Source organism: Squalius cephalus (genome assembly GCF_949319135.1).
Source record: "Squalius cephalus genome assembly, chromosome: 6".
Lineage (NCBI taxonomy): Eukaryota > Metazoa > Chordata > Actinopteri > Cypriniformes > Leuciscidae > Squalius > Squalius cephalus.
Genome location: NC_137127.1, coordinates 25,350,604 through 25,373,052, shown reverse-complemented (window position 1 = coordinate 25,373,052; position 22,449 = coordinate 25,350,604). Strand labels below are relative to the sequence as shown.

The 22,449-nt window shown below is 40.7% G+C and overlaps 1 protein-coding gene across 1 annotated transcript; it reads left to right on the top strand.

Annotated features, from left to right (window-relative positions):
- Positions 1 to 262: 262 nt before the first annotated feature.
- LOC307159868 (uncharacterized protein) lies at positions 263 to 3,807 on the top strand (the record flags this gene model as incomplete). The annotated part of the gene is made up of 6 exons (XM_079873566.1): positions 263 to 316; positions 430 to 604; positions 743 to 960; positions 1,267 to 1,477; positions 1,589 to 1,675; positions 3,623 to 3,807. 6 exons carry the CDS (start codon positions 263 to 265, stop codon positions 3,805 to 3,807), a joined length of 930 nt encoding a protein of 309 aa, XP_079729692.1.
- Positions 3,808 to 22,449: the final 18,642 nt, after the last annotated feature.

The window sequence follows — 22,449 nt, the reverse complement described above, 5'->3', positions numbered from 1 at the left end:
TCAGCTGTTTGAGTATAACTCTGGTCTATTTGCTTTTGTTTTCTAGCTACTCGTTTTGAGACAATCCGTAAACTGAACTCACTGCTGAAGGAAGAAGAACCTACAGAGCTGACAAAGAGGGCCTCAGTGGCCCCCCAAAAATATGGGGACGATTCAGATTGCTCAACTGATATTGAAACTCAGTCTCAGCAAGCAAAGGTGACGTTAATTTACTTTTAGCTCCTATGCAATGACCATATTTCCCAGTGGTACAATGTATAGAATGTGTAAGGAGTTGGCACTATTGTGTAATAGGCATTACTATCTAGCTAAATCTGTAAGGATTCTTGATTCTTGATATTGATTCTCTTGTACATAATGGCTGCTCAACACCAGCAATAGCTGTCTTTTTATTTTGGTTTTGTTTTTTTCCTATCTCTTGACACCCAGAAGTCAAAGGCTCCCAGGAGGACAGACCCTGCAGAAGAGTTTCTTAAGCTATACGGTCAATCACAGCCTTCTTCAGATAATCACAACAGTCCGACTCAGACTGTGGTTGAATTAAAGCAGGAGATCAAGGACCTGAAAGAAGAGAACGCAAAGTTGAAGGAGATTGTTCTTCAAGGTATCATTGATTCATATCAAATATTGAACCATCAGACAAGTAATAAACCTTTCTCTAAATGACTGTAGGCTGAATTGGCTGTATTGTCCTAAAGGAGTGATAATAATAAATTATTTGTTTTTGATGTACTGTGTCTAGATGTGCCAGGACTCCTACTGAGCTTGAGGAATATAATAGATTCGGCTGCACCTCCTAAGAGATCCAGGGTGGAGCCTACCAAAGCATTACCGGCCCTTCCAGGGTCTCCGCAGTCCAGGTCCAGTTCTCCATGTGCCACTTCGCTGTCCCTCCCCAGATCTACGCTGTCCAGTTCCATATCTGTGTCTCCATCCCTGACTGCCTCCCAGTCTTCTAAGGTAATTGTTTTTTAAAGAATAAATAAATACAGCATATAAAATAGATCTACTGCTTGCCAGACTTGTTTTTAATTCAATTCAATTCAATTCAAATTTGCTTTATTGGCATGAATGTAACAACAATATTGCCAAAGCGTCCCACAAACCACATAAAAACAATCAACCCCATACATTTCATTAAACAAGTAATTACAGTGTAAAGTAATGAGTATGGCAGATCTAATGTGCTTATATGTCTAAAGTCTGTTGGGCTGAAGAAGTCAGACATACTGGTATTTTAAACTTTAATGCTCACCTTGTGTCCAGGTTGAGATCCATCCTGGGACCGGAGTCATGGTTGAGAAACTGGCGTGGGCCTATGCCATCAATGCCAATTCGGCAACAGTCTTTGTGAGGCATCTGCTCACCGCAGTCTTTCCAGTGGAAATACTGCTGGTGAGCAATCTTCGGGGGAACAAACGAGGCGGAGGAGAGGCTCGTCAACCATTAGACAAAAATAATTTGGATGCCATTTACAGTATGTTTTCTTCTTTTTAATGGGTGTTTGACCAATAGTCTCTGCTTTTGTGTGTTTCCTGATTCCAGCCTACTGTAATAATTTTTGCATTGTTTTTTTGTTCATGTTTAGGTGCAACTCTTGAGAAGTGGCCAGGGACCCAGCTTTCCAGCATTGGAAGTACGATCAATGCCAAGATTACAGAACTCCGGTCAAAAAGTAAAAATGCTGGTGTGTACACAGCTCCACATTAAACTGTATGGTTTGCTCTGAGTTTCACACAGGTGTGTCACATAGTCCTTGGCCCTGGGGCAAAGCAGGTTCTGACTACTGTCTACTGAAAGTATTTACTGCTTATAGTGCCTGTTTATTCTGAGGTATCCAGTGTGCAGAAGAACAAAACTGGCATATATGTAAGCCATTAAGGCATTTTAAGTTTACATTCTAAAATGTTTTTGTTTGTGTACTTTGCAATTTCAAAATCGAGTATACTCATAATATCTAAGTAAACAGTATAGGCAGTATTAGCATTATGCTCAGAGCGATTGATTGCACTTAAGCCCCATGCCTCGTTCCTTGAATGTGAATACACCTGTTTGTATTGACAATGTTTAGTTGTTGGTGACACTGTTCCCATGTTAGAATAGGAATAGGATAAGCATGTGCTCCTCAGGTTTGTATGCAGGCTTGTAGTGTATGAAAATACCAAATTGTGAAAGATATTCCTATGTAGTCACAAGTTCATTTAAATCTAATATTTGAAAACATTGTTCTTAGGATTAGGGTTTACTGCTGTCAGTACTGTAATCACAGAAGAGTTTAACTGTTAATAAAGATTATTGAAAAGATATCCTAGCAGCTTTGTTTTTAATATTACAGATGTATTCGGACTGCATTTATGTCATTGTGTGGTAGAAAGTAGTTGATCTGGGTGTTGACCAAACCCTTGCCAGTTTTAACTCTGCTTCATCAAATGTTTTTGACTGTAGAAACTCATATGAAATATTATAATTTCATACATAAAAAGTATGTTTTTAATGCTGCTATGTTCATTGGCTGACGTAAGAATTTTTTTTAAAAAACATAAAGACAGCATAGTTTACATGAAAATATTAATAGACATTACATACAAAAAACCTATATAGAATGGTATATATTCATATATAAAAAGTATATGCTTTTATACATACATGGACATGTTACTTGGCTGACATATAACAAACTTATAAAAAACATATAAAGAAAGCATAGTTTACGTTTAAATTAGATATACTTTACGCACAAGAAAGATGTATGTAATTGTAAATATTAATATATAAATTTGATATGTCTTTATAACTAAGACATGTTTTACATAGTAATTAAAAATGCAAAAATTATATGGAACATATACGAAAAACATACTTTGCCATGTACTATCCTTATAAACAGCATATATATTGTTTGTTTGATTCATACTTAATTCATATAATTACGTTGTATGAGAAAAATGCGAAAGTGGCCACTTTCATGAGTAAATCATAATATGAGACATATAACTCTCATAAGACATATAATGCATATAAAACATAAACATTTACTATTGTAGGCAATAGGAAATTCTTACAAGTTTTTTCTGTTTCTTTTCCATATGGGACAGCACCGAAGCAAACACACTCACAGCAGGCAGCCGTCCAAAGGAATAAGTGAAGTAAACATGATTCATGATCAACAAGAGATAGGTGAAGTATACATGACTCATGATCAACAAGAGATAGGTACTGTCAATACAGAACAGAATGATGCCCCCTGGCTGATAAAACTAAAAGTGAATGATGCAGAGGTGCTGTTCAAAGTGGACATGGGAGCAGACATCCCGTCCCTTTTCACTGTCAACAACCCCATCGTTTTCCATTACCCCTCATGTCAAAAGTGAAACAGGTATTTGAATGCATGGAGAATTAAAGGAGTAATTACCAGAGTAGAACAACTGACTGACTGGTGCACAGGCATAGTTGTTGTTCCAAAACCAAGCGTTGCAGTGCACATATGTGTGGATCTAACAAAGCTCAACAGTGCAGTAAATAGGGAAAGATGCATTCTTCCTTCTGTGGAACATTCTCTGAATCAACTTGAAGGAGCCAAGTTCTTTTGGCAGATTCTTTTTGGCAGATTCCTTTATCACAGAATTCAGCCCACCTCGCCACCTTTATTACTCCTTTTGGAAGGTTCTGCTTCAATCGACTTTGGTTGCACGACCTGCAGCTTCATGTCATTACAAGGTGTTCGCGGGGAAGACAAAGGGCTGCTGGCATTCAGCAGAGGCGGGGCTGGAGGACTGGCTGAGCTTAGAGGTGAAGGTGACGGGGTAAACTTGACATGATCAATGATGGTAATTCCAATTCCCAACAGGCTAAATAAACAGTCTCAATGCTCTCTTGAAACAGCAATGAAGAACAGACAAATGATTCAGGGTGGGATAGGGTGGGAAGCAGTACCTCCATGTCCCAATCAATCAGCCAGTCCTCAGTTTCCAAATCCACCAAAACTCCCTCAATCCCGGCTGTTGTCGGCTCACACCCCTGGACAGACTCACAGTCGGGCTTCAGCTCCGGGGCGTTCGTTGGCACTGTAGTCAACACAGGCTCCTTCATCACAGCGGGTGGAAGCTCCTTGTCTGCGGGTGGCTCTGGCATCGTCGTCTCCATGGTGTGGGGTGATGGTTGGCTGGACTCTGGGCTTGGCTGTTTGATGGGTGAAGCTCTCTGGGGGTAGACGCTCTCCAGACATCTCAGGATGGCCTCCCTCCATGTTTATTCTTTGATGTCTGGGAGGTCTACTGGGCGGTGGTAATTTGCCCCAATCCAAAAAAGAGATTTTAAAGTCTCATCATCAAAAGTAGTTTGCTGTGCAAGTTAGGTGAGGCTTACCCATCCGATGCCGTGAGTCTTGATCTCCCGCCGGATGCTGCGAGAGCTTCCTGGTTGAACATCTATGCTTTACCTCCCGTCCGCTGGCGAGGCTTACCCATCCGATGCCCTGAGTCTTGATATCACGTCGGATGCCGCAAGAGCCCTCCCGGTCAGCGACCATCTTCTCTTTCTCCGTCCGGCGAGGCTTACCTGTCCGGTGCCATTAGTCTTGATCTCCCACCGGACGCAGCGAGAGCCTCCTGGTCAAACATCTATGCTTTACGCCCATCTGCCGGTGAGGCTTACCCGTCCAACACAATGAGTGTTGATCTCCCGTCAGACGCTGCGAGAGCTCTTTCCCGGCCGGGCGCTTCAAATTTCTTTCAACCTGCAATCAGCCGATAAGACCCTCTCGCCCGACACCGCAAGCTTCTCCCATCGGAGGCAATACGAGCCATTCTGGTCAGAAGGCTAAATCATGCTGCTCCCGGTCAAACATCCAAGCTTCTTCTCGAAATGCCAGCCCGCCAAATCTCGGCACTCCTTTTTTGGGGGGTCTTTAGTCTGGCGGCTGTCCACTGCTCTTTAGATTTTTGGGGGAGTACTCTGGGTTCGAGCCAAATTCCGAGCTCGGAGCACCTCCCTGGACAGCACAACGAATATGCATAAACCTTTACTCCATCTAATTATATGTAAGTGTGAACTCGTTAAAATTTTAACAAAAGCACAGACTAAATTTTAACTGGTAAGATTAATCTGAGCTTAGTATTTGGCCTACAGTTTATTAGCCTACATTTGATTTACCCCATTACAATAGTCCCATTACAATTTACTTCAGTACAATAGTACAGTTATTGCTATCATAAAAAATACACTTACTTATAGGTTTAAAATTCTAAATAAGGCACATCTAATGTCCAACAACAAATATTTTAGCAGTATATATACTTTATTATGTCTTTCAATTCAAACATATTTAACACAATTATACAAATGGACATTTCCTTTAGACATAATATTTCCCCCTCAATAACTATTCCTTATTTTTGTGATAATACCCACCTCCAACACCTACAAAAACATATAATTAGAACAATAATCGATAAGTACAGAGTTAGACACTTTTACATATTTCAAAAAGTAAAAAAAAGATAAAAAAAGATAAAAATACAAAACATATATAAATAAATATTAATACAAATATTAAACATTCACATATGTTTATCAAACTCTTATAATGACACATAATTCTTAATAAGTAATTCAAGTAATATTATTTAAAGATCAATAATATTAAATAAGTAAACAAATAAAATAATAAATAAGTAAGTTAAAAGGGAGGAAGGGGTTATATAAAATATATTTTATAGAATATTCTTTGATTTTAGAGGTCCCCTTATCTTTTCAAAATGTATACTTTTGCTTTTATTTTCACACATTATAAACTAAATCTAACCAATCATTTAAAACTGGGGATTCTTGCTTTCTCCAAATTTTTGTTATTGCTTTAAAAGCTGTAATTCTCAGTTTTCTAAATAACTACTGTATAACGTTCCGGGTTACTTGACTGTAACCTTGTTCCCTGAGAAAGCGGAACGAGATGCTGCACTGCTCAGCGCATTGGGAACGTCTTTAATCGTGACCAGCTGTGAATATTGTGTGTAACACGTCAATAGAATTGACCCGGAGGTATTATAGCCTCGGTCGATGACGTCATCGGCGCGCACCCGCAACATGAGGCTATAAATAGATGAGCCACATGTGCATCATCAGGATATTTTGTCTGAAGAACAGTCCTGGGACATCTTCAGCACGACAAAGTAGCGCAGCATCTCGTTCCACTTTCTCAGGGAACAAGGTTACAGTCAAGTAACCCGGAACGTTCCCTTTCGAAAGCTACAGTCGATGCTGCGCTGCTCAGCGCATTGGGAACGAGAATACCCACGCCGCCGTGCTTGAAAATGTCTGGACCCCTACGGTTGTGCAGGTGTGCTCACAAGAACACAAGAAGGCCTCAGACATTAGCTTGTGACGTTGACTCAAGGACATGAGAGCCCGTAGTGGCATGAACATCCAAACTATAAAATCTTATGAATGTGTGCGGAGAGGACCAACCTGCCGCATCACAAATATGTTGTAAGGGGGCACCCCTTGCCAAAGAACTAGAGGAGGCGACCCCCCTGGTGGAGTGAGCCCTAAGAGCTATTGGTGAAGCTTGACCGCGCGCCTCATTGGCAAGAGCAATAGCATCCCTGACCCAATGAGACATGGTCTGCTTGGTGGCAGCTGCTCCTTTGTTACTACCCCCATAACAGACGAACAGTTGCTCTGACTTACGCCACTGGCTAATGCGGTGGATGTAAGACTGAAGAGCACGGACTGGACACAGTCTGTGAGATTTCTCCTGCTCCGGCGTTATGAATGGCAGAGGACAGAAGGCCTCGAGAGTGACAGGATGTACAGTCGAGAAAGGAACCTTAGGCAGGTAGTCAGGATGAGGTTGCAAAATCACTTTCACCATTCCTGGGGCAAAGTCTAAGCAGGATGGCGAGAAAGACAGAGCCTGCATATCCCCAATTCTTTTCAAAGAAGTTATTGCCATGAGAAAAAACATTTTTAGAGTCAGAAGTTTGTCAGACGCTGATTCTAAAGGTTCAAAGGGGGTCTCAACCAAGCTCTCGAGGACTATAGCTAAGTCCCATGAAGGGAACTTGGTTCTTACTGGAGGCCTCAGTCGCCTGGCCCCACGAATGAAGTGAGCGAGCAGAGGATGTATCCCAAGTGGCGCCCCGTCAACCAAGGCGTGGCAAGCCGAAAGAGCAGCCACATAAACCTTGAGAGTGGCGGGGCATGTGTCTGTTGATAACTTCTCCTGCATGAAGTCCAGAACTGAAGCAATCTGGCAGTTGACTGGATCTACATTGTGTACAACACACCACCTTTCAAAAACACCCCATTTACTGGCATAAGTTTGTCTAGTGGAGGAAGCCCTAGCACTTAGAATGGTCTCAATAGCATCCGGTGAAAGCCCAGTGTTTCTCAATTGGTACCCATCAGGGGCCAAACATGAAGATTCCACAGGTCGGGCCTGGGATGGAATATCGTGCCCCCCGCCTGAGACAGAAGGTCCCTGCTCTCCGGAATCACCCATGGCGAGCCGTCGAGGAGAGATATTATCTCTGAAAACCACACTCTGTTCGGCCAACGTGGCGCTATCAGCAAGAGGCAAGACCCTTGTTGGCGAACTCTGGCTAGAACTCCCGGGAGCAGAGAAACTGGAGGAAACGCATACAGGCGCATTTTGGGCCATGTATGCACCATCGTATCCAGACCCAGGGGGGCTGGGTGACTCAGAGAGAAGTAGAGGGGACATTGCGCTGTCTGTTGGGAGGCGAAGAGGTCCACCTCTGCTTCGTAAAATCTGGTCCAAATGTGTTTCACTACTTCCGGGTGGAGTTTCCATTCCCCCGTCTGTAGTTTCTGTCTGGACAGTAAATCCGCTCCCACATTCAGATGCCCTGGAATGTATACTGCCCTGAGTGACAGGAACTTGTCCTGGGCCCAGAGAAAAATCTGCCTCGCTATTCTGTTCAGATTGCCTGACTTTGCTCATGGTCTGCCGAATGGTCTCGATTCGAGTGGGAGACAGTTGTGCCCGCATCGTGATCGAATCCCAAACAATCCCGAGATAAGTCGTTCTCTGAGCGGGAGAAAGATCACTTTTCTTGGTGTTGAGTTTCAACCCTAGAGAAACTAGATGAGCTAACACGATGTCTCTGTGTTGGAGCGCCATCTCTTGTGATTGTGCTAGTATTAACCAATCGTCGATGTAATTCAAAATGCGAATGCCCTGGAGTCGTAATGGAGCCAGTGCTGCATCCATGTATGTGCGGGGTGACAAGGCTAGGCCGAACGGAAGAACACGAAATTGGTACGCTTCGCCCCCGAAAGCGAACCTCAGGAATTTCCTGTGTTGTGGCAATATTTCTATGTGAAAATATGCGTCCTTCAGATCGATCGTGACGAACCAATCGTGATGTTGAATTTGCGACACGACCGTCTTGACGGTTAACATCTTGAACTTGAGCACTTTGACTGTATGGTTTAAGCCTTGAAGATCTAAGATTGGACGCACCCCCCCATTTTTCTTGGGAACCAGGAAGTATCTGCTGTAATAGCCCGACTCTCTCTCTGGAAGAGGAACATATTCTATGGCCCCTTTGCTCAGAAGAGTTTGTAGCTCTTGTGACAGTACATGCATCAGTTCCGGTTTCACGGAAGTGGAGACCACACCGTTAAAACGCGGAGGAAGATGAATAAATTGGATTCTGTATCCTATCTGTACTGTCCTTAATACCCATGCAGAAATGCCTGGCAGAAGTTTACAAGCTGCCAGACTCTCTGAGAGTGGTATCAATTTTAACACTTCCTTTTGAGGGGATGTTAGATGTTCCGTGTCCTGAATGATGGCAGGAAACTACGGAACATCTAACATTTCGCTGGAAACCGCTGCCCCCCGAAGCACGAGATGTGGCAGGGATGGAGAGGTTTTGTGAGGGTAACGGGAAGGGGCGATATGATCTCGAATGCGCCCCGTCCCATGGGGGGCTACCCCCACCAGACTGGGCGGCAGACCATCAGGACTTCCTCTTTCTATTAATAATCATCCTGAGGTCTGGCTTGGGAGGTTGCTGAGCGCGACGAGCCTGTCCCCAATCTTTACGAGGGGGAGCACGCTCTGCTTTTTCACCTCCTTGGCTTTTGAAGGACCGGGGTGAGGTTGGGTGGCCGATGGCCCCTCCCCTTGAGTGCGGCGAGGAAGGAACTGAAAGAAAGCTTCTTCGTGCTTCTTAACTTCCTTGAACCTGGTGACGACAGTATTAACAGAGTCGGCAAACAGGCCAGATGGAGAAACAGGAGAGTCTAAAAGAAACAAACGATCTTTCTCTTTAATGCCAGTTAAATTAAGCCACAGATGCCTCTCCGTGCTGACTAAAGCCGACATTGAACGGCCGATGGCACGAGCCGATTGCTTGGTCGCATGGAGAGACAGATCTGTGGCTCGACGAAGCTCAGAGAACGCTTCCTCGTCGATGGTACTGCCCACACTCAAGTCCTTCAACAGGTCAGCCTGATATGCCTGTAACATAGTGACCTGCAGCTTGGTAAGCTTTACCCACGAGCGCTGATGTTGTTCTACATGGCTTTGTGGGGAGGGTAGGTTTCTTTATCGAAGATGCCGATTCGGGCGAGAGATAGCTCGCGAGCGTCTCTTCAACCCGAGGCATCTCCGAATACCCCCGCGACTTCGCACCCACGATAGTCAAAAAAGTCGACGTCGAGGGCACAAAGACACGAGAAGTATATGGTTTACTCCATGACTTAGACAGCTCATCATGGAGGTCCTCGAAGAAGGGGAGAGACTGATGTTGTGGTCTCTCCCCCCTGCCACCGGACAGAAACCTATCCTCTAGCTTACTACGTTTGGGGGTCTCTTGTTCGCGTGGCCAGTCAAGCTGTAACTTGGCCACCGCGCGAGTAACCACCTCAAGCAAGTCCTCGACAGATCTTTTCTCACGAGAGGAATGCTCAGAGATAGGCTGCTTGTAGTCCGTAGACCCAAGAGATATATCATCCCCCTCGTGAACCGAAGAAGCACCAGAGCGCGCTTCGAGATCACGAGAAGGGACGTGTGGATCAGGTGACTGAGCAAGCGAAAGGGACGGACCCGTCTCTTGCTCGTCACACAGATCCATGCGAGAGCCCCACGATGGTAATGTGGGTGCAGTCTGGAAATAGTTCAGACGAGAGCGCAGCATCTTCACTGTGAACAGTTCACAATGCTCGCACTCGCCTTTCTCTAAAGCCAGAACCGCGTGCTCTTCCCCCAAACAAACAAAACAGTAATCGTGTGTATCCAGCTCAGACATGGGGCGGGAGCATGGAGGAACACAATGCTTACTCTTTTGTTGGCTCATTTCTTCTCTTTTTTTACTTTTTAAACTCTATATTGTAACTTGAGAGAAAAATATTTGAGAAATGAGAATTTTCTGCACACTGCCTGATGAAAACTAACTCCTAACAAAGATCTGAGAACAGATGAGAGATAGAGAGAGTTTAGACGCACACATGCACAGAATGGTCTGAAGACAAAAGACCTGATGATGCACCTGTGGCTCATCTATTTATAGCCTCGTGTTGCGGGTGCGCGCCGATGACGTCATCGGCCGAGGCTATATTACCTCCGGGTCAATACTATTGACGTGTTACATACAATATTCACAACTGGTCACGATTAAAGACGTTCCCAATGCGCTGAGCAGCGCAGCATCGACTGTAGCTTTTGAAAGGGAACTCATATTTATTAAGAAGCAAAAGGTCCTATACACAAAACTAAATTATATATTTTTATTATATTTGGTTTCTCAAAAAATTCTTCCCGGAATTACTTCTGTCCAAATTTTTTATTATTATTTTACAAGTATAAAATATATGAGTGTAATGAGCTATAAGTTCACAGCAACTTATCCAACATCCTAAAGATAAATGATTATACTTAGAAGATATTTCTGGTGTTATACAATATCGCATATTAATTTTCCAAGCAAAATGTATATTTCAGTCAGAATTATTGCTCTCCTATTTGGCTTTCTAACCAATACAGATGGAGAATATAGCTGTGAAATGTAAGTTTTGCACTGAGGAAAACACCATGTCTCAAACACATAAAACAGCACAAAATATATGCTGTTTGCTGTGGTGGATCGATTTGATCCATGATCGACCTCTAGGGCTGCTTAAAAAAAGCGTGCACACACAATTTTCTAGACTAGATAAACCTTGATCAAATTAGTGGGAATGAGTGAACTTCAATTCAATTACTTTTTATGAAACCGCTTTAGCCAGAACTCATTTGTTAGGTTCATTCAAGTCAGGTGCTTTAATCCCCACTTTACTTAGCGTCTTTTATGAAACAGGCCTCAGGAATATTATCGAGAAATAACATTTTATGGGTGTGGATGTGGATGCATACTGATGGGTCTGTATAATGTCTTACCTTGTTTTGCTATATTTTATTTTTAAATTTAGTTATATTTACATGTTTGTATATTTACAGTAGGGATAATTGGTCAGGGAACAGTAGCCGTCATTTCACCATCGGTTAACTATACTGCCGTGCAAAGGCAAAAGACCATAACTTCGTTTTTGGTTGAAAATGAGTTATTTATATTTTTGGCACATTCAAGACCTCCTTTATCATGTGGATGAGTATCTTGAATCAATTCCGTTGTTTTTTCGAGAAAATAATGAGTTGTCTTAACAGTAACTTCCAAAAGCCCATGAGAAACCAAGGCAGAACACCGTAACACCAGTTACCGCTCTTTGGCTTTGTTTTGGAACGATCAAATTGAGTTACGGTACTCTGCCTTTGTTTAGCCGCGCGTCAATATGAAGTTACTGTGCCGGTGTTCTATCAAATAATGCTACCTACCAGAATGTACGGTTATCTGCCTTTGTTTTACTGTCCATTAAAATTAAAATGACGGTGTAGCCTGTGTACTTTGTACAGCTGCCATCAGTCCCTCTAACTTCTGATGTCCTCAGAGCTTTGTCCTGCACAAACGCGGTCAGAGCATTTAGTATGGTCTGAAACCGCTGCATCGACAAACGTGCGATATCGATCGCGAAGGATTATGCAGAGTTGACAGAAAAATGTTACACATGCCGTAGCAGATGAATACAAAAAAAGAACTAAAGCCCCGCCTCACCCAGTTCGGGTACCGGACCTGGTTGAAACTAGCTGGCAGAGTGCCAAAACTTCCACTGCCACCCTAAACACGGTCGAGCCAACGCTGGACTAATATATCTATGGAGGTATTTTTTCATGTCAAATGTATTAACACTAGAACGGCCATGGCGGTCATTTTGACCGTTTTGAATTTTATATCTGCAATAACTTTGTGGAAAAAATAAATAAAATCCTGCTGGTACCTGACTTTTCCTAAAAGTGTGTGTATTTTCGTTTGAAATGTTTTTCATATAAATTACACATAAGGCAAACAAAAAAATGAACATATTTACCTATTTCGGCCATAGACGGTCAAATTGACCGCACTCAATTTCGCGGTATTCTTTTGTTAAATTTCCCGCGGTTGACGTTTGTCTCCGTCACTGTCAACAGAAAAGGTCAGTAATGGTCCTAGGAGTTAGCGTATATGCTAATTTCTACATACAAAAAGTATATTAGGCTAATAATATATAACTACGTTATCTATAGGCAATATTGCTAGGCTAAAATAAAATGTCTAAAATGAATGAGCGAATGAAGAGGAACATGACTGGAACCATGGCCCTGGAGATGCTTCAGAACTTACAGAGTGATGATTCGGATGCAGGGGAACAATCGGATGTGGAAAGTGACAGTGACGTTTCCTGGGTGCACGAAATCATTTCCTCATCATCAGAGAGTGATTCAGAGTCAGAGTCCACATCAAGGAAAAAGAGGCGGCTGCTATCATCAGACACGGCGGATCCAGATGTTCCGCTCATGTCAGATGATCCTGGTGAGCTCCGCTGCTCTGTGTTTTGCTCAGTGCCCGAAGTGGGGCGGTACTCACTGTACCGGCACTTAGGACTGTAACGATACGCAAAATAAAACTGAAATCGCGATACTCAGTCCTCAGAACCTGTGTCGCGGTGTGAGAAAGCAGAATACAATTATTATTGTAGGGAAGGATAACAATTCCCAGAGTTATCCTTCCCGTCCAGATCTAATGCTACCACATCTTCAAATTACTATTAGTATTATTTGAAGTTAACATTATAAAATACGTAGACCTACACCACAAAACTAGTTGAGGATAAATTATTTAAAGTTGGGCAATTCCAGCATTATGGACGTGACATTTGCAGTCAAAACTTGAAATATAAATTTAATACTAATATATTGAAACTTCTGTTTATATATCATAAAGAAAAATATTACAAAACATTAGAAAAATATAGGCTAAGTCTAAACATGGATTTTATATTTAATATGAGGGAAATACAAATGCGTTACGGTGAAAAAAAAAAAAATAGGTGGCAAATTTTTTTTTAGTAATTCTGTGCATTACACTGCGCAAACCAAAAGTAATACTTCTCACCTGATGAAGAAGGGTTGGCTCTCCACAGAACATAATATATTTATTTTATTTTACGTGTTCACATTTATGAGGAAAAAACAACGTTACGGACTTGAGCGCTCTGAAAGCGGCACTAAAGATTGCATTAAAACTTTCACAGAGACCTCAAACAGAAAGCAGTCAAAGCACAAAGCCTTTCTTTAAAGAGAATTTCGTTTTGTATTAATTATATGTTCATTTTAATCAATGTTTCATATATATAAATGTTTACATGTTAATTTAGTTTAGTTTAGTTTGTTTTTCAACAGTTGTTACAAAGTAAACAGAAGTGTTATAGCTTTGGCTATTTTTTTATTTATTTTAGCCATTCTATTTGGCTATATATATATATATATATATAATTAATAAAATATTTAATTAATTTATTTTATTTTATTCGAACCGAATCGTGGGTTTGGTGTATCGTTACACTTCTACATTTTATTGGCCTACGCAAAAAGTAGTTTTATATTAAAATAGCTATTTTATTATGCTATTATTATTGTTATAGGCCCTCCCAGACCAGTTGTAGTCCTTCCTGCTCTTGAGCCAACTGTGCTCAGTCCACCCTTAGAGACAGAGACGGCTGTGGAAAAGGGGAAGGATGGGTCACCTTCAGTCAACTGAACGTCCAGGGAGAAGGCAGAGACAAAATGTCCTGACTGAAGCTGCTGGCCCAACAGCGCATGCCAAGCGCAACATCGAAGATGCGCTCACTGCCTTCTTGTGTGTGTTTGATGATGGAATGCTGAAGCATATCAGGGACTGCACTGTGGCTGAGGCACATCGGCATCGTGGTGACAGCTCATGGAAACTCACAGTGGCTGAACTAAAAGCCTTCATAGCCCTGCTATATATCCGTGGCGCACAAGGTGCAAAAAACATGGAGTTAGACAGCATGTGGTCAGAAAAATGGGGCTTTCCATTTTTCAAGGAAACCATGGCCAGAAATCGCTTCAGGGAGATAATGAGATTCCTGCGGTTCGATGAAAAGGAGACCAGACGTGTGCGCCTGCAGGATGACAAATTTGCCCTGGTGTCGGCCACTTGGAACAAGTTCGTTCAGAACAGCATAGCCTGCTACAAGCCCGGTGCCGACATCACAATTGATGAGCAGCTGTTCCCCACCAAGGCCCGGTGCAAATTTATTCAGTATATGGGGAATAAGCCTGATAAATTCGGCATCAAATTTTGGCTGGCTGCAGATGTACAAACCAAATATATGCTGAACGGGGCTCCGTATCTGGGAAAGGAGGAGACGCGGAGCAGAGGTCAGCTTGTGGGAGAGAGTGTGGTGCTGAGACTGGCGGAGCCATTCCTTGGAAAGGGAAGAAATATCACCACGGATAACTTCTTCACGTCGCTCAAACTGGCCACCGCCTTACAGGCAAAGAAGACCAGCCTGGTTGGCACCGTGGGGAAAACGAAACGTGAGTTGCCCCCTTCCGCGAAAGAACAAGCGGAGCTGTTCAGCACAAAGGTGCTGAAATGTGCTGACGCAACGCTCACCATCTACCAGGGAAAGCCGCGGAAGAATGTGTGTATTTTGAGCTCCGTGCACACAAGCGTGGGCATCACCGATGGGCCGAAGGCAAAGCCCGAGTCGGTGACGTACTATAATAACACCAAGTACGGCGTGGACGTCCTAGACCAGATGGCAAGGGCATACTCGGTGAAAGGCGGTACACGTAGATGGCCAGTCGCTGTGTTTTATAACATCCTTGACCTGGCTGGGATCAATGCCCACATCCTCTTCAAGGAGTGCACCAGCAGCAAATTACCTCGGAGGAAGTTCATGCAGCAACTTGCAGAGGAGCTGAGAGCACAGTTCATGGAGGAGAAAGGAGCAGTGTTGCAGTTCCAGGCACAAGGTTCCAGTCAGCAGCAGAAGCAACCACCGCAGCGGAGGCAGTGCCAGGTTCGGAAAAGCTGTATTAAAAACAAAACCCACGACACCTGCTGCAAATGCCGCAAACCCGTGTGTGGAAATTGCGCGAGGAGAAGAGAGGTCACTTGCCTTGACTGTGCAGCTTAAATAGCACTATATTGATGTAAATAGTTAACATACAATTTGTAATATAGGCTAGTGTTTTTATGTTTCTGTAGCCTATTCTTCCTTCTTGATTCTTCATTGTTTTGTTTTAGATCAGCTCGTTTCCAGCTTTTTTCTATTAGCCTATGTTTTCTGTTATTATATTAAAATAAAATATTTTATAATTAATTATGATACTTTCAGTTGTTATCTTGTTCTGAGTTATGTTGAATGGATATGGAAATGTAGCCTATCTGTTGTGAATATGCGATAATTGCGGTAGGCTACTAATTTTATTATTATTTATAAATGTATAATTAAACTTGTTTAAATGTAAATTTTGGTGTTGTTTTGTTTTTAAAAGATATCCTAATTCAATAAATGAATTAATCTCTCAATTGGGTATTTATCATTAAAGATATATATTGTTTTGAATCTAGCGGTCAAAATGACCGCTTGCGGCAGTTCTAGTAGTTATGGAATTCTGGCACTTCTAGTGTTAATAATGCCATCAGAATGCAACCAAAGCACAGGATAGCAATAAGTAGATGGCTATAAATAATTGTAAATCATACAAAAAAATGCCATGATCACTAGATTTTATACAGGTGTTACTATTGTAACGCAAAGAAGATGATCAGATTGTCAGCTCTCCCTCTACATGATTAAATTACTGAAATTACCCCTATTATCTCAAGATTCCGCCGCCAGGACGTGCAGACCAAATGGCGCCACAAACGGCGTAAATCAGCGACTGGCTATCTTAAAACACAGATCTCTCACTTTTGAATCAACAAAACCCTTCTGTTTCATTGCTTGGCGAACATCCGCTGACCAATAGAGCGATCTCGAAAGCACCCCCTAGGGATCTTCTTAGACACTGATTTACATTTAGACACTGATTTACACGTCAGAAAACAACAAGACTTTGTCCGACCAGATGCGCTGGCTGATAATCTCATCAAATCCAACACACACACATAGGCAAGAGAGCAAAAGTTCAGCTGCGAGCGTGAACTCTCAGCCTCGGTCAGCACACACACACACACAGAAACACACACAGATCCTACCACGTGTGATCAAAATAATTTTGTACAATGTTTAAAATGTATTTTCTTGATGTGTGCATGATCCCTTGTCCCAAATATTATGCCTATATAGCTTTATTGGTGTGTAATCAATTTGATGTGACTATAATCGCGAGAAATCATGTATCTGTGTGTAATTAGGTCATAGAATTGCCATTCGTGGTATCGTCTTGTTCCAGAAATCCCAACGGTCTTGAATCTTTAACACAACATATCAGAGGATGCATTGTTTTATTAATACCAGCAGTGTTGGGGCTAGTTACTCAAAAAAGTAATATATTACATATTACATATTACTCTCAAAAATAGTAATGCCTTACTTTACTTTATTACTCCCTGGAGAAAGTAACTAGTTATATTACTAGTTATATTACTAGTTACATTTTTTTTTCTTAATTACTCTATAATTGCCTGAGATTCATCAGATGGAGGGAGAACATACAAAGGAGGAGTGTTCTTTAGGGTCTTTATTACGCCAACAACAGACTGGCACTGTCTAGCACAAATAAATACAAACAACTGTACTTGTGCTTGCCGTTGTTGACGCTTCCATTTTTCCCCATCTGTCCCAATAATATCTGTCTGCAGAGCCGCAGAGCCACAGTTTCACCCATAGGTTTCACCCCAGCAGTTTCACCCGCGCATGCGCAGTTTCCAGGTTGTAATTCAAGCCCTATAAATAGTCATTTATATGCAAAATTGTCTATAAAACACAACCGGTCTTCCGACCTTTTACTATATGCGCGAGGGAGAGAGAGCAATACAGCGCTCGTGTTGTTTGAAGGCGGTGAGAGTGAACGGGCTGAGCGCGCGCGTCCGGGGCGCTATATTTTTTTTCCCAGGATGGTAGGGGAAGACTCATGAATATTCATTAGGGAAGTCATCCCTGATTGGCCTTAACTGCCGCGTGTCGACCAATCGGTGATGGTAAATGATACCTCGTGCTAAACCCAGACCAATCACTGTTCCATTCACGCCCTCCTCCCCTTCCCTTCTGTTCTCTGTGTTGCGTGCCTTGTGTGTGATGAAGGTGCTACTGGCAAATGTAACGCAAGTAACTAGCTCGGGAAAACTGTAATAATATTACCATTTTCAGACGAGTAATGCCTTACACTACTAGTTACTGAAAAAAGTAATATTATTACAGTAACGCGTTACTTTGTAACGCGTTACACCCAACACTGAATACCAGTGATATTAAAGGGGGGGTACAATGGTGTTTCATGTATTCAGAGTTGTTTACAGTGTTAAAGAGATAGATTCTCATGCTAAACATGGGCAAAGTTTTAAAAATATATTTTGGACGAATAACGGAGAATTTCTATGCTGAAAATCTTACTTCCGGGTTGGTACAAGTTTCGGCTGTTTTTTTTTAGATCGTGGATCTAATGACGTAGATCAGAGTGCAACTCCTTATATGAGCATTTCTCCCGGAAAAGCTCGCCCGCGAGCACGTCGACTAGAGGAGAGCGAGACCGCGCACATCAACGCGCTTCAACAGGAAATCATCGGCAGCGCTGCATAGGATTTGTTCAAGAATGTCTCCAAAAAAGTGTGTATTTGGATGTGAGGGAAAGCTTACCGTGTTCAGTTTTCCAAAGAACCCAGTGTTACAGGAACAGTGGATGCAGTTTGTTTTTCCGGGGCAGCAACGGAGTGTAGGAAGTGCGGTTGTGTGTTCTGGTCGTTTCAGTGACGAATGTTTTATTAACAAGGCTCAGGTCGACGCTGGATTTGCAAATCGTTTGCTATTAAAACGTGGAGCGGTCCCAGTGATAAAAGACCCCATTCATGTACAGATGGTGCCCAACCAGAATGCCTATTACCGCCGCGCCAGCTGCCGCGGCGAAATCACCGCGGCGAAAATAAACCAGCCGCATTTCAAAGTCATTCCCGAAATGACCGCCAGGTGGCGCAAAGGGACATTGTGCAAATCAGCAGCAATTGCCGTATTTTAAAATGTAAGTGGGTTAAATATAAAACCCTAAACCAAATAGGCATATTTTTCATATATATAAATAGGCCTATAAGGCTACAACAGAATAGAACTAAAGATAGAATCAATTTTAGAACTGAAAAAATAGAATCAAAAGTTAAAAATAGAGACGATATTAGGAGCAATGACGCTATTCTATTGAGGAATTAGATAAATGAAGAGCTCTCGTGAGCGATACAATTGCATAGTAATTTATAGTGATTTCAAAAGCAGTCCTTAAAAAAAAAAATACATGGAGTAGTGTGGCATAAATTTTGAGAGATTACGTGGAACGCGTTTTAGTTAAGATCCTGGTTTCAATGCCCTTAATGTATATAGGCTAGGCTACTGCTTTAAAAAAATGTCACAACGCGTTTTGAGATTGTTTTGAATTAAACATTGAAGTTTAAAATGTAGTGTTTTGGCACACCAGGCCGAGTGGCGTTACGCATTGTTCAAAAATCAGGTTTTATTCTGGCATGTTGAATTGGCGTTTTTTTATTTTTAGATAATTTATTAGTTTTTTAATTTATTAGATTTAGATTTTAGATTTCGTTAGATTTATTTTTTGAATGAAGAGCGCTTCTCGCTCGTGTGAGCGAACACACACTGGAACATTAGGCCATGTCGCAACGAGTGAATCGTGGCCGAGTGGTTGAACTTACGTTACGATCATTTAGATGACACGGGATCGAATCCCGAACTAACCTGGACTTTTGATATTTTTATATTAGCCTATTAATGCATTTTATAGTCTATTGTTGATGCAGAGAGATTTGTCTAGTTCTAAAACATAGTTTTTTGCTTATAGCCTATTTACAAAATAAAATCACCATGCATTTCCATTTTACACTAAGGAACAAATATTATACAATGACTTTACTTCTGTAGCCTATAATAATTCCAATCGTAATTTCAAAAGCAGTTATGTTAATATATATATATATATATATATATATATATATATATATATATATATAGGCTATATATATATGACGTTTAAACGACAAACAATAAAATCAGAACCAGTATTTGCGTTCATGGTTCCAGTGGCAGTAATGCATCCACGGCTTTTCAAAATGTCACAAAGCGTTTTGAGATTGTTTTGAATGAAATATTGAAGTTTATAATGAAGTGTTTTGGCACACCACGACGAGTGGCAAACTGCAAACTCTTTGTTTTGTTTTGCAAACTCAGCTAGCCTGTGGGGGGTTTGGAGAAGGCAATAGTTGCTTTATCGTGGGGGTGCAGGACAGAGGTGTCAATGTTCCGTCTTTCATATGGAGAGTATCGGAGCCAGCCTGATGAGCAGGCAAAGGCAAAGTTATTTTAAGGTTTAATCTCAAAATCTCCAAAAGTCCATAGCCTATGTACAGTAGGCCCTATATCTTATTAAATTATATATTGTAGTTTTATTGATTGTATTTAAAGGTTTTCCACACACAATTTCAATTTAGCAGATACAGAACTCTTTAATTCGCGACCACCTCGTTTTATTGTGAGGTGAATTCAGCAAGGCATGTTTTATCTTTGAAGGAACAAAAGCTATTTGTTACAGTTTTTTCTTTCGTGATTTGTGTGGATGACACACAGCGACATATACAGTATTAGCTGTATGGTGTTTTTTACGCTGAAATGCTTAATTTCGAGAAAGACCCGCGCCGCGCGCAGTGAGGGAGACCAAACTTACTAAAAAAATATCCAGCGCGAGAGAGGCAAAGGAAAACGCCTGTTCTTAATTTATGTTGCTTTGAACTTTTTTTCGTTTTGTACCGTTTTCATTTTTTAATTTAGCTGCAATTTATTTGACAATAAATTTAAAATGTTTCTTATTTTGCATCACAAAGGGAATAAACTCTATCGAATCGATGCAACCCTGTTTAAATAAATAAACTGTCCCGACACTTTATTCATACCTTGAAATGTGCGATGGGTTTTCAAACTTAATTAATTTTATTTTTAGTTTACATTTTCATTGTTTATTTTTTAATTGAAAGCAATACTGTATTGAAAGTATTTTTCTGATTTGTTCGATCTGTTTTGGAAAATGTCTACCGTTGCTATGGCCGGGTATCACTGTCAGTCATCTCAATCTCGTGAATGATTCACACACAAAAAAAAACATAATTTAGCAGATTAAAGACGAGCTTCATCATCTTCATTTTCTGGTGCAATCGGCTGACAGTCTTCCTTCATCAGATATGTCATAGCGTGCAGCGGCTCAACTGGAATGTAGCAAATTTATGTTAATGTACAATTGATAATTAAATAAGATGATTGACTTTAATAAACAGATGCATATTTAAGCATCAAGAACGGAAAAACATAAACACTGTCGGCTATACTGAGATTCGATCTCAGATCGTTTGAAGCTCCGAGAGGCTATTGTTAATGCATTGACCACAGAGCTATCGTCTGAATAGCCTAGGTCTACTATTTTCTCTGTTTTAAAAGTAAAAAAAAAAAAATGTGTCAAAAAAAAAAAAAAAAAAAGAGTGTTTTTACAAGACCTTGTGCTGTTTATTTATTTATTATTATTATTATTATTATTATTATGCAGATGTTAATTCAGCCATTCTGTTGGAAAAAAAAATTGTCCCTAATGTAAAATGGAAATGAATGGTAATTTTATTTTATAAATATAAAATATTTAATAGCCTATAGGCTATAGGAGAAAAAAAACAATATGGTGTAGCAATATTTTAGAACTATCAAATCAAATTAATAATAAAAGAGTAGCCCATGTTTGTTCGGGATTTGAAACGTAAGTTATAGCCTACCACTCGGCCACGAATTTGTTTTGTTTTATTTTCTTTGAAATGTATTTTTACATATTTTGCTTTCGTTAATGTTAAACAATTCTGAGCATAATAGGCCTATATTTTTTCCCTAAAAGTTTGTTTTATTCTCTGCTTTGTTTGTTTATATTTTAACATATTCAATCAGTCTCATTTTTGTTCAAATAATGAAAAAAAGTTTATTTTTTTTTATTTATTTATTTTTTTTAAATAAACAGATAGGAAACTTACCTTTTAAAATGCCGCAGTTGCTGCTGTTTTGCCCTGTCACTTGCCCGGTATAGCCTATAGTAATTTCGCGAACGACTTTGAAATTCGACTGGTTTATTTTTGCTGCGGCAGTAGTAATAGGCATTGTGGTTGATTATTTATTAAAGAATTCAATTGATAATCATAACAACATGTAAGCCTAATTCTGAATATAACAAATAATGCTTAAACCGACTAACATCGGTTAGTAACTGCAAGTCCTGAAAATGTTTTAATTTTACGGTAAATTATTTTAATTTATTTCACTGTTATGTTTCAGTTAATAAATCTACAAACACATTAAAATAACACGAAGTAAATGACAAGTAACCTATTGACATAGCCTTTTTAAATTATAGAAAAACTGGGCACACAATGTTAACCCTCTGGGGACCAAGGTGTTTTTGGGGCCCTTGAGATGTTCTGACATGCCTTGACATTTGTGCTTTTTTCAGTTATTTATAAACATGTTAATGGCAAAGGTGTAAATTCTCTATATAGCACAAACAGGGCTACCATAATATGCGAGCAACTTGTATGTAGATGTTTGTATTTTTAAGAGAATAATGTTTATGCGTGGTTATTGGAAAAAATAAAAATGAAAGTTGCTGAATTAAGACCACAAAACACATATTAAATATGTGTCCACAAGACTTTTGACTAATGGATGTGGTCCCTTTGAGTTCTAGCTTCAAAATTATATGAAAATAGTCTTGCTTTATCGTTCACAAAAAAAAATACATTGATTTAAATGGTGTAAAACAGGTTTTGCTTGGAAAGCCAATATGCGAGGGGG